This window comes from Myotis myotis, unplaced genomic scaffold (genome assembly GCF_014108235.1).
Source record: "Myotis myotis isolate mMyoMyo1 unplaced genomic scaffold, mMyoMyo1.p scaffold_m19_p_3, whole genome shotgun sequence".
NCBI classification, from domain to species: domain Eukaryota; kingdom Metazoa; phylum Chordata; class Mammalia; order Chiroptera; family Vespertilionidae; genus Myotis; species Myotis myotis.
In genome coordinates, this window is record NW_023416335.1 from 71,737,523 (window position 1) to 71,755,490 (window position 17,968).

The 17,968-nt window shown below is 40.6% G+C and overlaps 1 protein-coding gene across 8 annotated transcripts in view; it reads right to left on the reverse strand.

Annotated features, from left to right (window-relative positions):
- TDRD3 (tudor domain containing 3) overlaps positions 1-17,968 on the reverse strand; it is a 203,792-nt gene that overhangs the window by 16,340 nt on the left and 169,484 nt on the right. For 6 of the 8 annotated variants that reach the window (XR_004965809.1, XM_036297580.1, XM_036297576.1 and 3 more), the window contains one exon: positions 16,464-16,549. The exons of 1 other annotated variant lie outside the window; for it this stretch is intronic. Coding sequence is in view for 5 of the 7 variants with exons in the window: in XM_036297580.1 (XP_036153473.1) it covers positions 16,464-16,549 (86 nt within the window). In the remaining 2 variants the exon portion in view is untranslated. Of the gene's footprint in view, positions 1-15,734; positions 15,903-16,463; positions 16,550-17,968 lie in introns of those variants that run through there. One more of the 8 variants, XM_036297582.1, reaches the window with a different exon arrangement.

Here is a 17,968-nt window from a genome sequence, read left to right on the forward strand (position 1 = left end):
GAAGAGAAACCAGTTAGAAACACTATATGAAAAGTGAAGGTGTAGCAATGATGATCAATAATAAAAAATGCCTATCTATGCCTGTTGATGTTTTCAGGCATAGATAGGCATTTTTCATTGTCTACACCTCATCTTTGCAAAAGAAACTGCTTTCTCCACTATGCTAATTGAAAAAATATGTTTTAGAATATTTTATGGTTAAGACATATAAGCAGTAATCACAAGTGGTTGATCATTTCACTTTCATAAGTTATAACATTTTTACATCTTAAATTGGTAGGTTAATATAAGATGGTTTAACTAATTCTTTCTCTGAAAGTAATAATTACTATATCATAATGCCAGTAATGATATAGCAATCTTTATTCTAAAGCAGTCAGCCCAATGTATTTTATATAACTGACCACCTGTTAAATACTTATGGTATGCTATAGTGAACTGAAATACAGATGTAAGAAAAAAATTAGAACAAATCTCCATGTCAAATTGATAAAACACAGGACAGATCTTTGCCATTAAAAAGTACTGAGGGCTGGAGTGGGGAGGGGAGACATGACATGCTTTATATAATTACTAGTGGCCCGGTACACAAAATTCGTGCACTTGGGATGGGGGGAGGGTTCCCCATCCTGGCCTGTGCCTATGCAGTAGCTCCACAATCCATCGCCCTAAAGAGGTAGGCCCCGCCCACCCATCTGCGGCTCCTCGATGGATTGCCCCAAAGAGGTAGGCCAGGCCGTGGCAGAGGCCTGCAGACTCCCATTGCAGGTGCACAGAGGCCCCTGCTGCGGCCCCACTCCCGTCCCCAACACAGCAAGTCCCCACCCACCTGCTGCATGTGCAGCCTGCTGATTGGTCGTTATTGTGATGGTGTCCTGACCAATTTGCATATTACTCTATTTTTAGTATAGAGGCCTGGTGGACGAAAATTAATGCACTGGGGGGGATGGGTGGGGGGTGTCCCATAGCCCGGCCTGCACCCTCTCACAATCTGGGACCCCTTGGGTAGGGTCCCTAGATCTGGCCTGAGATCAGGGCCTATCGGGGCTTTCCTTCCCCCAGCAATCAGGTAGGCTGACGGCCCCTCACAGGGCTGGTCCCACCCCCCAGCAAGCAGTTAGGGGTGATTGGGTAGGCAGGCAAGTGATTAGGGGTGATCAGGTAGGCAGGCCAGCGGTTAGGGGCGGGCAATCAGGTAGGCAGCTGGCCCCACCCCCGCTGCTGCCATTGCTTGCCATCTGTGCAGCGCTGCCCCCCCCACCCCACCCCCCCAGTCCCCTGCCACCGGGGGCCTCACTCTGCAGGCAACAGGCATAGGGTGCAATGGCTTGGCTGGCCTGGTCCTCCCTCTGCGGGGCGATCGCTGGCCAGCGGCACACCTGTAACAAAGTTGCTGCTGGTGGCCTGGGCATCCCTCTTTCTTTGCTGGGGGGGAGGGGCCAGCCCTGCGAGGGGCCGTCTGCCTACCTGATTGCCTGCCCCTAACCGCTGGCCTGCCTACCTGATCACCCCTAATCACGTGCCTGCCTACCTGATCACCCCTAACTGCTTGCTGGGGGGTGGGACCAGCCCTGTGAGGGGCCGTCAGCCTACCTGATCGCTCCTAACCACTCTGCCTGCCTGCCTGATTGCCGCTAACCACTTGCTTGGGGGTGGGGCCAGCTCAGTGAGGGGCCATGGTGGCTCTGGTCTCTGGTTGTTCCAGTCGTTATGCTTATGGTGGTTGGCCTTTTAATATATAGGACAAGAAAAAAATCTCAATACCTAATAATCCTATCTAATAAAGAGGTAATATGCAAATTGACCATCACTCCAACATACAAGATGGCCGCCCTCATGTGGTCAAAGATGGCCACCACAAGATGGCTGGCAGGGGAGGGCAGTTGTGGGCGACCAGGACTGCAGGGGAGGGCAGTTTGGGGGCAACCAGGCCGGCAGGAGAAGGCAGTTAGGAAAGACCAGGCTTTCAGGGGAGGGCAGCTGGGGGCAAGCAGGCCTGTAGGGGAGGACTGTTAGGGGCGACCAGGCTGGCAGGGGAGGGCAGTTAGGGGTGACTAGGCCAGCAGGGGAGGGCAGTTAGGGGTGACTAGGCCAGCAGGGGAGGGCAGTTAGGGGCAATCAGGCCAGCAGGGGAGCAGTTAGGCATCGATCAGGCTGGCAGGCGGGTGGTTAGGGGGTGATCAGGCAGGCAGGCAGCGAGCAGTTGGGTGCCAGCAGTCCTGGATTGTGAGAGGGATGTCCCAGATTGGAGAAGGTGCAGGCAGGGCTGAGGGACACACCTCCCCCCACCACCCACACACAAATTTTGTGCACTGGGCCTCTAGTACAGTAATAAAATCATTTGCTGATGTTTTCACCCCCTTAGTGAAATTTAAGAAACATAGGACTGACAGGAATAAAAAATTTAGACAATAAAAAAGCAGATAGTGGCCCAAAGTAACTAATATTTTCACATTTAAATCCCATTCATACCCAACAACCCATACTGACAATGTCTGCATAATGAACTAAAATTATTTCTTTGTAGTTAAACATAAAGGTAACAGATGTTTAAGAACCCTTTTCAATTATCAGGCTAGTTAATACAGCCATACTTTTAGAAATGTGAGGTACTCCAGTAGTCAATGATCTGATCTTCTCTGTGGTGTGAAATTCATCCACCACATTGCACACAGCTGGTGGATGGTTCTGGCTCCTTGCCTTCAACTAACTGACAAAGGGAGCACAGGCTTCCTCAAGTGGCCAACTCCACTGCTCTGTAATCTTAACTACAAAATGCAAATCTGCATTCTGGAACTTCTACTCACATCTCCTAGTTGACCCTGTCTTCTTTGCCATATAAAATATTTTAAATTATTTTAAAACAAGTATTATACACTTTTTTTTTAGTCTTCCATTCTTTAGACTTAGATTCATTTCCTGGAATCATTTGTGAAACACCATTATTTCCAGAATCCCTCATCTTGATCATCTTTTCCTTTATATATTTTAACGTTCACTATTCTATATAACCTAGTATTCAGAATATTTCAAGTATAGTCTGCTTAGAACATAGTACTATTATTTCCCATTAGAAACAAAGTCTGCATCTATCTGCCAGTGCAATCTTGCCTTGCTTTAATGTTTCTAGCTGCTGCTCAGTCACTGCATGCTCATATTGTGCTTGTCATTAAGCAAAACCCCTACATCCTACTCCCAGGTCTAGTATTTCATCCTATTCCCAGGTCTAGTATACTTTTATTGATTTCAGAGAGGAAGGGAGAGGGAGAAAGAGATAAAAATATCAATGATGAGAGAGAATCATTGATCTGCTGCCTCCTGCACACCCCCTATTGGGGATTGAGCTTGCAACTCAGGCATGTGCCTTGACAGGAAATCTAACCATGACCTATTCATTCATAGGTTGATGCTCAACCACTGAGCCACACTGGCTGGGCTTTCATCCTTTATTTAAAGAGAATTATTTTCCCAATATAAAGTTTTAAATATAACCACAAGTAAAGCCCATACATTATTAAAATTTATCATTTTGGCACTGTATAATCATTAGCATATTCTGAATAACTATCTGACATGAAGTCAGTTTCTGATAAGTTATTTTGATGATCTGTTAGCATTTATTTAGTTATTTACCAGAGGCGTGGTGCACGAAATCATGCATTGGTGGGGTCCCTTGACATGGCCTGCAGGGCCAAAACTGACAGTCCAACATCCCCCAAGGTATGTAGTAGTGCATGAAGCAGCAGGCGGCTGGGGAGGAGCCCAACCCCGGGCGGGGCACCTCACCACTCCTGCTCATCCCAGCTCCCACTGCGCCTGCCGCCACCACCGCTAGGTAGGCTCGCTGCCACTCCGCTGCAGTCTCCACGCACACGTCCTAGGGTGATAGCAGCATGCCCATGACTGAGAAGCAGCCATGGGCTCATGCCCAGTCAGTCATGATCTGGGTCTAGATTGGGGAGGGGCAAGCAAGGGAAGTGTCCACAGGAGAGACTTATGCCGTCGCTTGTATTCAAGCGTGAGCCCGGCGTCTGCTGTATTTCAGCTGAATACAAGCTGAAAATTTTTATATACATTCTTTTATTAACCCCCCACAAAATCCTCAAGTAGGTTGGTATCATGTATCTCCATTTACAGGTAAAGTGTCAGATCACACACTATGGTATTAGCTACTCTGACACCTGCCTATCAATTCTGCAGCCCATAGGCTTGATGATTTTAGGCAAGTTATTTAATGGCTCTGAATCTGTATTTGTAGTTTTCCTTGTGTGTAAAATGGGAATACTAAAAATTATTTCAGTTAATGCAGGTCAAGGGTTATACTAGTACATGGTGCCTGGTACTATATGTGTTCCAATTATATCCAGTTTTGAACAGAAGAAACTCCAATCTTCATATTCTTAACCATTTATTCCACTTTAACTTATAAGTCAATACAGCCCTGGCTGCTGTTGCTCAGCGGTTAGAGTATCAGCCCATGGACCAAAGGGTTGCACTTTGTTCCTGGTCAAGGGCACGTAGCCGGGTTGCAGGTTTGATCGCTGGCCCTGGTCAGCCACGTCCAGGAGGCAACCAATCGATGTGATTCTCTCTCTCTCCCTCCCTTCCAGTCTCTCTAAAAATCAATGGAAAAATATCCTCAAGTGAGGATTAACAAAACAACAACGAAAAAATAAGTCAGTCAGTACACATGTAATTTGTAATCTTGTTGTAACCTAAATATAAATTACTGTTACTATGCTTAGTAATTTTTCCCTCATGTTGAAATTTCAAAATGTCCAAGATATAAGGAGTTAGCTCTTTAAAAAAAAAAAAATCATTCTCTTTCCAAGGTTAGGAGACCTTCTTAATAATTTTTGATGGCTAGATGGTTGAAGAAAGAAAAAGTATCACAAAGATTTTCTTGAAGCTTAATAAGGGAGACAAACTTATTTCCATCAACTTAGGTAAAGGAAAAGTAGACAATACATACCACTTGATTTAATTAAGACTATTAAACATAGTGTACTTTGCTGTAATAATGCTATTTCTAGGTTTACTGAAATTCAGGAACGATGTTTTAGTCACCTGTAATTCTACACCTGAAATATTGGAGATATCAATAGAGGCCGGGGGAATTGATAATACAGTCTTTGGAGAGTAATCTGCTCATCATTTTAGACAAAGGAAGACTATGATAAATGTTTGTTCCTATTAAACATGTATTATGTTCTTCTTATGGTTCAAGAATGAAGCTATTTCGCCTCCATTCATCCATTGTGCAAAGAATAATAGCAAGAACAAATTAGGAAGGTTTGAAGTTTCTGTACTACATAGCCAAAAGATTTCCTCCAGTTTTTCAAATACTTAATATGTACCTTTCTAAAAAGTATTAAGGTAAAACGATCAATTTTAAAAAGTTTTAAATTTATCCATGAGATTATTTAAAGTGTATTCCTATATGCAATTTAAAACTTTTCTTCCTCCAACCTCCTTCTCCCCAAAATGTAAGTTGATTATTAAAATAAAAAAGTATGACAAATAGATACTTGGGCTAGAGGGAAGGGATGTAAACAGTGATAATGTGTATATTGTACAGGAATCTGTAAAACTGATGATTACTAATTAAGGCTTAATGAGTAACGAGTAAGACCAGAAAAGTTTATGGTACTCTCAACAGTTTATAAATTCCTCCAGAGTATAAATGTATGACACACACCAAATTCCAATTTCGTCATCTATGAATAAGAGCATGACAGTCTTTTAAAAGCTGAGCTGCAATGAGGAGGCAAAGCCTGCCCAGGGTTAAACACTGATTTATGCGTGGCCGGGTTTGGACAAGACTCCTGTCAGTGTCAGGTAGCAAGTACACAGACAGCAGGATGGCTGAAAAGCTTTGTGTCAGAGCTGGAACGGAAGTCGCCGATTTATGAAGGCTGTCAAACCACAGGAATTCAAAGTGTAAAGAAAATTGATTTTTCATAAAGAAAACGATGGAAATTTTTATAACTTTGCAGGCAATACTATTAGCTTAAACTCAGGCAGTGGTTCTCAACCTTCCTAATGCCGCGACCCTTTAATATAGTTCCTCATGTTGTGGTGAACCCCAACCATAAAATTATTTTCGTTGCTACTTCATAACTGTAATGTTGCTACTGTTATGAATCGTAATGTAAATATCTGATATGCAGGATGTATTTTAAGGGGTCGCAACCCACAGGTTGAGAACCGCTGAAAAGGAACATGGTTCTTTCATTTTGTGAGAAAAACTAGTTTACTTATAAAAAGATTTGTGGATTTTTACATTTTAAGAATCCTGATAAAGAAGCTCATTATACTAGTAACATTCAAATAGAAAATTTTAATGGGAAATGTAGAGGGAAAAGGAATTAAAATAAAGACAAAGACAGTACAAAGAAGCAGTTTGGGTTTCCTTCCATGAGGGATAATTTGGCATAGATACCCAAACCTCCTGATTAGGAAGTTTCAACTAGTAGTGACTGCTGTAAGCCAGCGTCAACAAGCATGACTTTGAGAAGGTGAATACAGGGAGGCTGCTACTTCCAAAGTCTTAAAGGAAAACTAAAGAAATGGAATTAAGAACCTGCATGCCAGGCATTTCAATCATTTAATGACAACAAAGTGTTTATTGAGTAGCTACTATGTTCCTTACAATAACCCTATGAGATTGCATATTTTTATTGGTGTTTTTTAAAGAAAACAAAACTGAGGTTAAAAAATATTATCTATCTTGCCCAGGTTATATTGGACTCTAAAGCCCATGCTCTTCCCACACATCCCAATAAATGCAAAGGCTGAAGGAACGAGTCAGACTGAGAATGTTAAACTCTTAAAAGGATTATATAAACATAAAAATCAAGTGCTTTCCATCTCATTTGCATATTAAATGGATCATAAAATTAATAACACAAAGTGGATATATCATTTATTTATTTATTTATGTAATATATTTTAGTGATTTTTTACAGAGAGGAAGGGAGAGAGATAGAGAGTTAGAAACATCGATGGGAGAGAAACATCGATCAGCTGCCTCCTGCACATCTCCCACTGGGGATGTGCCCGCAACCCAGGTACATGCCCTTGACCGGAATCGAACCTGGGACCCCTCAGTCCGCAGGCCGACGCTCTATCCACTGAGCCAAACCGGTTTCGGCGATATATCATTTAGATGCTATAGTTCTTACTGTAAAACACAAATTATCCACAATGCTATCCACCCTGAAATGGCTACACTATCAATAAGCAGCTATAAACTTTAAATGAATTAATGTTTGGAACATACAATAATGTTGGGTACAAAGTTAAGTAATAAAATGAGGTATTATTACTACTTCACAAATGTAAAGTTCTAAGTATGGAGTTTCCTCAAAAAACTAAAATGGAACTCCCATTTGACCCAGTGATCCCACTTCTAGGAATATATACCCAAAACTAGAAACACCAATTAGAAAGGATATATACACCCCTATGTTCACAGCAGCACAATTCACCATAGCTAAAATTTGGAAACAGCCTAATGCCCATCAGTAGATGAGTGGATTAAAAAACAGTGGTACATCTACACGATGGAATACTACACTGTGGTAAAAAAGAAGGAGTTCTTACCATTTGCAATAGCATGGATGGAACTGGAGAGCATTATGCTAAGTGAAATAAGCCAGTCAGAGAAAGATAAGTATCACATGATCTCACTCACTTGTGGAATATAATAAACAACATAAACTGATGAACAAAAACAGATCCAGAGACAAAAAAACATCAATCAGACCGACAAACCTCAGAGGGAAGGTAGGGGAGTGTGGGGGTAAGGGGGAGATGCCTTAGACCAATTCCAGCATGTCATAATTTCAAGAGTTTCATCAAAAGGTTGATGAGACTTGGGGACTCAACAGGGTTGAGTCACACAAGTAGTCACCTGTTGGGAATGGCTAAAGGCATTTCCCCAAACCTGAATAGGAAACTGATTGTGGCTGCCAGACAGTTAAAGGGCATCTTAATCTACATGTTATTGCCTCCAACTGGCCAAACACCTGTACAGCCGTAGGCTATTCCCCAAACTGACAATGCTTCAGTACCCTTTGAAACCTTACCCTTTGAGGTGTATTATCTCCACCTGGCCTTAGAACAAATTGTGTTAATAAAAGCAAGGGTCCTAGACAAGGAGGCAGTCTTCAGTTCCTTTAGCTGAAGGTCCTCTGACCCCCAGTGCCTTTCAAAATTATAACTCATCTCCGGACTCTTTATTAGTCTCTGGAATCCTATGTCATCTACGCGCAACCCCTTTTCCAGATTCCTGAACCCTTCTTGAAGCTGGGACATGAACCCCGGCATAAATGGACGCCGGAAGTGGGACTTTCTGAACCCTGGAATCACCAGCAGGGAGAGATCAACCAAAGGCCTGATATGCATGCATATAGGCCTAACCAATGGACACAGACAACAGGGGAGTGAGGGCATGAGTGGGGGTGGGGGTGGGGGGACACTGTGGGGATAAGGACACATATGTAATAACTTAATCAATAAAGAAATTTAAAAAACACACCAATGTAAAGTTCTATTTTGTAATGCCACATTACAACATATACCAGTTTTTCTTTTATTGGTTTGAGTCTAGCAATTTGACTAGTGTATCACCCCAGTGAATTATAGGGGTTGAGAACCTAGCACACAATGCTAAACGAGCTTTTATGTGGTACTTTGCGAAGTGATTTTACAATGATTACTGTTAATAACCAATGTAATACAAAAGCGAAGCTGAGAATCTGGTCAATTAGCAACATGCTCATTTTTCTTCCATTGAAGAAAGGAACCCACAGGCAATCTTCTTTACTGAGACAAATCCTGCCAGCTTACCAAATGCAGTAATCTTCTTCACAAAACTCATCTGAGTTAAAGCCCCTCCCCTTGGTATCTACGACAGGGGGAGTTAATTCCTCTGAGAACACAATTACTGAGAAAGTATAATAAAGTGGTAAAATTCACCAGTACATGTATTTTCCTACCAGATTTTTCACATTAACTATTCCATGTTCCCAGACTTAAATACAAATAATTCCATTTTGTATAGTTATTTGGCAAGGTCCTACATTTACCTAAGAACGTATAGTACATTTTAAATAAGGGACGTTTATTCATAATTTGATAAACCTCATAGTGTTTGGTTCTCTGTTTAATGAATGTTATCACATTCACTGGCATAAATTTTTAGAGAGACTTTTCTTCTAAGCTGTCTTAATGAGAGTGTAAGTTGTTTAGGCTCCTTTTAGGACCTTTATCACTATTTTGGCTTGGTAGCAATTAGAAAGGGATCACATGCCTGTGATGGGCCATCCTCTTCAATGATAGAACAAGAATATTCCATGGTCGCTGATAAATTAACTCTATGAATGTAAAAGAGTATATGTTCTTAACAGGATTACTTGGTTTCTCATTTAGATTTTGTTTTTTAATTCCATTGCTAGTGAGTGGTGGACAACTTTCTATAATTGTCATTCAACGATTATGATGAGCATTCAAAATTGTTCTCTTCACTTAAAGCTGTGTCCATGTTACAAAAACATCTTTCTCTGAATAGGTTAGTTAATAAATGGACAAGTAAATAGATGGGTTAAGTTTTATGAGACCAAAGAGCAGTTTAACATATTCATTCATTTATTATATCACTACCAGGCATGAAGATGAGCTCAAGAAGGCCTGAAACTTTGTTAATGTAACATTCCTAGGATTATATTAATGTTACTAGCAAAAGCCTCAAGCAGGACCCTTTCCAAATACTGAGTTTGTGAGGTGTCAGAGCAATAATATAGTCGTTGTGACTATGTGGACTTTCAAGCATCAGGTCCCTTATGAGAAACTCCACTTAAAACTGGCTGAGTGGTTAACTGCTAGCTTCTGAATAAAAGCAACGTTCTTTTCACCTGTACATTCACTTCAACTTTTCTTGCAGCTACTAAAAGACTAGAAACTGAGAATGAACTGTCACAGAATGCTTTGTGCATGATTTTTCTAAGGGCTGAAAACTTTGCTGTGAAAATAAATACATTCTTGGTGAGCTTCTTCTACCACTCTCCTGTGCAGTTTCTAAATCTTTACATATCTCTTGAAAATTCCTCTCCTATTCTTGACCTTATTACTTTCAACAGATATCCTGCTTTAACTTCACAGAGAAGAGAGTTCATTAGTTCAGAATTATTCAACTTCCTACCCTGAAACCCAACAACTTACCCTCACCCACACCTGCATTTACTTATTTCCTCTCCCCTCTCTAGTGTCCCTCAACACACCCAAAGTCACAGGTGATTAGGAATCACTATCTATGGCCTAATTTTTTTTAAAATATATTTTATTGATTTTTTACAGAGAGGAAGGGAGAGAGATAGAGAGTTAGAAACATCGATGAGAGAGAAACATCGATCAGCCGCCTCCTGCACATCTCCCACTGGGGATGTGCCCGCAACCCAGGTACATGCCCCTGACCAGAATCAAACCCAGGACCCTCCAGTCCGCAGGCCGACGCTCTATCCACTGAGCCAAACCGGTTTCGGCTATGGCCTAATTTTTTAAAAAAAATCTTACTCCTATTTTTATACCCTCTCACCTCTTTGCTTCACTGTGCCTTTGATGTAAATATGATTGGATTTGTACCCTGAGCTCCTTTAGCCTTTATTTATATCTTCTATCCTCTTTATCTTTACAACCAAGATCTTAAAAGTAGCCTATATTTCATTTTCTTATTTCCCATTTACTCTCAAGAAACTACAAGCTGTCTCACACACCCACCATTCTACAGTTATCTGCCACCTGCTGATTGTCAAATCCAACAGGCACTGTTCAATCCTTATCTTCTTTAACCTTTCCAACATTTTATTTTACAGATTCAGCACCCCTCTCCACTGCCCAACCCCTTGTCCTCCTAGGCAACACCACAATGTCCCCTCCCACCCTTCAATCATGAAATTCCCCATTAATCTAATCCCAATCCTTGTCTTACCTCTTTTTATACACTTTCTCTAGGCAATGGCACCCATATGCTTGAGCCTAGCTCTGATGACTCTAAGTCCTCATCTCTTGCTTTAATTATTGCAATATTTGTCTCCATGCTCTCTGTTTCCACTGAAACCTGTTTTCTATACTACAGGCAATAATCTCTTAAGATCACATTATAACACTCCCCTGCCTATAATCCTTCCTTGCCCCTATTCTGAGGGATAAAATTCAAACTATTTACCATAACCTGCCTAACTCTTCCTTCTTCCTTTGACCCCACCTGCCTTTTCATCCTCATCCAATGACATTTGCTACACCTAAATTATTCTGCTGCCCAAATACCTTACCCTATCATGCCCTCCTAGACTTTTCCTGCTTTCTCTGTTCTCTCACTTTCCTCCCTTTTCCCCCCCAAGCTACGTCTTAACTGCTCTTCAAGACTTTCAAGACCCACATTAAACCTCATTCGTATTTAACAAATATTTATTGAAAGCACCTTGTTTCAGATACTGATCTGAAGGCTGAAGTATTAGCTGAGACAAAATTCCTGTTCTCATATTGATTTCCCTGAGGGGCTGGAGACAGGAACAGGATATGCAGAAAATAAAGCAGGGCAAAGTGGAGAGAGAGTTTGTGCGAGATGGTGCATTGATGTTTGGATAATGGGATAGTTAGGGACGCCCCTGCTCCTGCCCTGTCTGCTCCTGACTGATAGGTACCCTCTGTCTGTGCTCTGTTCACAATGAACAGATGCTGGATGACTTGTGGGGCTCCTCTGCTAGTCTGTGACTCCTTGAGGATAGAGACTCTCATCTAGGTAGGCATTCCTATCATCTAGAACATAAACATTCTAAGAAAGTGTGTTGTGCCAACATTGCTGGATGGAGAGATAAAGCCACATAATAAGTGCTCAAAATTTTTAGAAATAGATTAATACATATTTAAAATTGTAAGTTAACAGGAAAACTTCAAATATAAAAATTTAACTTTATACTCAGTCTAATACTACATCAAAAACTAAAACAAGGATAAAAAATCTAACAAGATATCATAATTGCATACTAACATTCTTAAATTATGAATGGTAGGTTAAGTACAGATTAAATAAACATTCCATAAGAGAAATGTAATTTGCTTTGCATTTGAAAGCATTTTTGAGAGACTGAATTGTGAAGGTGTGTAAGTGTTTTGGGGACAGTATCAATAAGAATTTTGCAAGGAAACTGGGAAGTAGATAGCATGGATAGAGTGAAAGTACATGGTAAGACTTTGTAGAGGTAGGTCTATTGGTTTAGTTGTAAGGTATTTCATTTACTAATTAAAGACAGAAACAAGTTTAATGATTGTGGCATTTTATCATGAAAAACCATAATCATGTTGCTGTTAACTTCACTGAAAGCAAAAAAGGCAAAATTAGAAATTGATAAGTGATGTTTTTGTTTATCTTATTTTTTAAACTCCCATGTTTACAAATTCTTTTTGCAAATTTTAGGGATTTTTAAAAAAATTGAAGTTCCCTACTCATGATCAAATTTCTTCTTGCTAATTTATTTTGCTTGTTTTTTTTCTTTTTCAAATAAAATATATAATACAGGAAACTAAGATGGCGGCATAGATAAACACCGGGAAATTTCTGCTTCCCACAACAATCGATAAATGCATCAAAAACACAAGGTGGACATCATCCAGAGCTACAGGAGGGCTGGCTGAGTGTAAATTCTACAACTAGAAGGAGAGAAAAGCACACTGCGAGCGGGAGGAGCTGCGGAGGTGGCGTGCAGAGGTACGGGGGCTCGCGCGCGCGCGCGGAAAGGGTCTGGCACCTGAGGACGCGGCTGTCTTTTTGAATCTGGAGGGAGACACAAGCTCCCGACGGCTCTGAAATCCAGTTCCGGGAAGTCTCTGGGGACCCAGGGCTCATACGGGGAAATACTGGACTGTCTGGCAGCGGGCGAGCTTGAGAGCAGCTTTCCCTCAGAGGTGCTTGCAGCCGTTGCCGGGACACTGGGACTCGCGACTCCTTAGGGCAGGGCTGAGGCTCCGCCATAGCTGCTTTCTCAGCCCTTTGATTCCTTGAGACCCCGCCCCACCCAGGCTGCAGCAGAGGCTTTTGCATATGAATGCCCCGGCCATTTGCAACCTGTAATTACCTAACCGCAGCCGGGCCAGATAGACTCAGAGCTTCCAAGACAAGGCCCAGGCCCCACAGCGGCTTGCATTGCTACACAGCTGAGCATCATCAGGGCAGCTGATTCTCGCTGCCAATTGCCCTGGAGGTCAATTCCTCCCAGTGATCCTACAACAACCAAGGCATAGCTACAACAAGACTGTGCACAAAGCCCACGAGGGGGTGCACCAAGAGTGTCCACCTCAGGTAACTGGGGAGGCTGAGCTACTGGGCCCTACAGGACACCTAGCACACAAAGCCACTCTATCAACACAGGGAAGCAACCAAAATGCGGAGACAAAGAAACAGGTCACAAATGGCAGAAATGGAGGAAAGCAAACGATTGGATATAGAGTTTAAGGCCACGGTTATAAGGTTTTTCAAGAATTTTATGGAAACCGCCGATAAATTTAATGAATCCCTCAATAAGTATAGGGAGACCATGGAGGACATGAAAAAGGACCAACTAGAAATTAAGCATACACTGACTGAAATAAAGAATAATTTACAGAGATCCAGCAGCAGAAAAGAGGATCCCAAGAATCAAGTCAAAGATTTGAAATACAAAGAAACAAAAAATACCCAACCGAAAAAGAAAAAAGAAAAGAGATTCCAAAAATATGAAGATAGTGTAAGGAACCTCTGGGACAACTTCAAGCGTACCAACATCAGAATTATAGGGGTACCAGAGGGAGAGAGAGGGCAAGATATTGAAAACCTTTTTGAAGAAATAATGACAGAAAACTTCCCCTACCTGGTGAAAGAAATGGACTTACAAGTCCAGGAAGCGCAGAGAACCCCAAACAAAAGGAATCCAAGGAGGACCACACCAAGACACATCATAATTAAAATGCCAAGAGCAAAAGATAAAGAGAGAATCTTAAAAGCAGCAAGAGAAAGACAGTCAGTTACCTACAAGGGAGTACCCATACGACTGTCAGCTGATTTCTCAACAGAAACCATGCAGGCCAGAAGAGACTGGCAAGAAATATTCAAAGTGATGAATAGCAAGAACCTGCAACCAAGATTACTTTATCCAGCAAAGCTATCATTCAGAATAGAAGGTCAGATAAAGAGCTTCACGGATAAGAAAAAGCTAAAGGAGTTCATCACCACCAAACCAGCATTATATGAAATGCTGAAAGGTATTCTTTAAGAAGAGGAAGAAGAAAAAGGAACTCTTACCATTTGCCGCAGCATGGATGGAACTTGAGAGCGGATAAATACCACAGGATCTCACTCATTTGTGGAATATAATGAACAACATAAGCTGATGAACAAGGACTGATCCAGAGACGGAGAGGCATTGATTGGACTGTCGGGACTTGGAGGGAAGGTAGGGGAGGGTGGGGGTAAGGGGGAAAGATCAACCAAAGGACTTATATGCAAGCATATAGGCCTAACCAATGGACATGGACAACGGGGGGGTGAGGGCATGAGCGGGGGTGGGGGGGGTGGGGGGTAGAGGGTAACGTGGGGACAAGGACACATATGTAATATCTTAATCAATAAAAATATATTTAAAAAAAAAAAAAAATATATATAATACAATTACAGAAAGTTTATAAAATTGAAAAAACCTATGTATATATATATACCATACATAGAGATTATACATAACTCTACTATTCTAAGACAACCACTACCCTGAGTATAATTTTGTTCAAACCTATAAACTGCTTTTATTCACTTATAAATATTTCCCACATTACAGCCTTCATAATGCTTTTTATCACAGCTGTATAATATTTCACCCACAGATGGATGATAATTTATTTTACCACTCTCATATTGGTGGGCATTTAGGTAGCTCCTAGTTTATTATTATTATAATAATGCTGCAGTAATCATTTCTCAGCAATTCACTTATTTTCTTTGCTCTTTCCTTAGGAGAGATAAACAACTATGGGGTTATTGGTTTAAAGGGTATGAACACTTAAGGCTTGGGAAAAAACTGGAAACATCACACCAATTTACACTGCCATTAGCAATATGTACGAGTACTCATACCACTGCATCTTTGCCAGCATAAGCATTACTATTTAATTTCCTTCCATTAATGCACAAACTTAACATTGCACTTAATTGTTTCAATTTGCATTTGATTACTACCAGAGTTCAATACTTCTCTCTAATTTTTAGTTAAGAAAGATGACACTGCTACTTCAGCAAGAAACCATACTGAGCATAAGTCAATGGTTCAAGGCTGTAAAAATAAAATAAAAAAGAAAAGCTTTAAGAAAGTTAATTCAATCATGACATGAGTAACAGTTATTGTGCTCCATGGTAATTAGGCATTAATGGCAAGCAGTTCATGTAAGTGGCTATTATTACTATTATTTAGACATAGCCAGATGAAGCATTCATAGATTATGGGGGGCCGAGGGAGCGGGGGGAAGGAGCTGGACCAAGTAAAGCTATAAAGTCTTCTTATGTCCCCATAAAGGTACCTTGATCTGACACCAGATGTGATCCAGAAGGCAAGTGTTCTTTCTTTCTTAGCTCCATGCAGCCTCTATAAACTTAGCACCCAGTAAAGATAATAAGCATTGTAAATTTAGTTTGGCTGAGGGTGGGCTAGAACTTACTTTACTGAGAATCAAAAATGAGGTCAAGTCAGATATTACTCACAGAAATGGCCACCAAATCCTTAGTCTCCTCTCTCCATGACTATTCCTCCAGCTAAGAATCTAGGTTTTCAGTGAGACTGCTGAAGAACTTTTAACTCTGATCTATTGCCATCTGCTTTCTGAGAGAAGAAAGGACTTGAGACACAATCATTTCCCCAGTCAACCTTACTAACTAATGGAGTAGTGATCAGGTAACAGGATTTAAGATAACTTCTCTCTGCCCCAAATCCTTCTCCCCAACATTGTCTAAATTTCCATGAGTCAGAGATTCTTTGATATTTCTAGTTACATAATTCTGAGATTAAAGAAAAAAGGTGAGGGTGTAAAGGGGTAACAGTAAAAAAACACACACACACACACACACTCTACAGTGATGATTAAATTACCAGCCTGGTTTTATAGTCTTGAAATACTTAACTGTAAAGCATGCAAAGAATAGAAATAAGAATTCCTATATGGAGAGGGCACAGGGGTAAGCAAAATAAGTTAGGTCATTTTGGGTTGCTTTAAATATGCATAGCTAAGGACACTAGACTATTGAAAATAGGGAAGAAAGAGGTCATAAAAATTTGTTTTTATAGACCTTAGGAGTTTCCAAAGCACATTTCTACCAATCATATTCCTTAATCCTCACAACAACCCTGTACTGAAACTGAGACCAGAGATATTAAGTAACTTACCCAAAGTCACACAGGTAGTAAGTGGCAGAGCCAGAACTCGACCCGGTTCTTCTGATTCCTCCTGTGCATGTCCAGCTCCGCTGGAGCTGAAGCAGGGCAAAAAGGAGGGGGAAGTAACTGCCCAAGACCAGCCCTGCCCTCTCCCCTTCTTTCAAAGGCCAAGCAGATCCGACATTTAACTCTCTCAGTGACCCCTTTCATCAAATTCTTTCAGGATAAAGCACACAGAATCTGAAAATGTTTCTCAGCCTTGGGCCCAAGAATGGCAGTAAGTAGTAAACAATGCCAGAGTATTCTGGCTGTACTTTGCCATTTATACGAAATTTATTGAAACCTCAAAGCATAATAATTCTCATTTCAGAAAGTTAAACTAGTTTTTATAATTGATATTACTTAAAGCAGTTTGTTTAAAAATATTTTTTTCACAGTTTCAGGCAAAACTTTTAAATTATGCTATTAAAAAAATTATCTTGAAAAATGTCTAAGAACCAAAATACTAAATCTACCTTCAACCTATTCTGTGGCCTTTTTTTCTATCTTAATCATCTTCCCTCAGTGATTATTTTCATTAAAGCTATTATAATCATTAAAATGGACTATAGAACAATCAGTCTTTTCATAGCCAATTTTAAGTATTTTCAACAAATTAAAGGAAAATGTGTGCATTTTCTTGATATGTCTTTTCTGAGATGTAAATCTTATATTATTTTTAAATTATATCTAAAGGGCTTTTTTTTGTTAATCCTCACCTGAGGATACTTTTTCCATTGATTTTTCTTAGAAAGAATGGAAGGGAGGAAGAGAGAGGGAAGGAGAGAGAGAGAGAGAGAGAGAGAGAGAGAGAGAGAGAGAGAGAGAGAGAGAGAGAGGTAAAGAGAGAAACAGAAACATTGATGTGAGAGAGACACATCGATTGGCTGCCTCCTGCATGCACCCCTACCAAGGCCAGTGATCAGACCTGTAACCTAAGTACATGCCCTTCACTGGGAATCGAATCTGAGACCTTTTGGTGAGAAGCCCAATGCTCTATCCACAGAGTCACGCTAGCCAGGGCTAAAATGCTTTTAATGTAGCCATCTATAATTAATTTTCTTTAACAAAATTTAGAGTGTCCAGTCTCTAGTTTCTTGAACGGTTCCTTAATTTTTCTTAGGGAATTATATATTTTAATTTCTCATCTTAACTAAGTTTAATGAGAAATTTTTTTCTTGTCTTTGCTTATTTCCTAAGAATAGGTATGAGGATACAATTTAAGTGGACTGAGCATATGACCAGCAATTTTATCATTTCTAGATCTTTTTGTAATCAGCTCCAATAGTCCTCAGTCTCTAACAGTCTTTCCATTTATGAGAACTACTATCAATAGGGCCAAGTGCTAAGTAAGCATTAACACTAATCAGGGCATATAAAAGATCAAGCAGAATATCAACTTATTTCTACCAAAAGCTTTTAGAGGCTTTTAGAGTTCTGAACTTTAAAAGACGTTCTGTTTAACCAGACTTCAT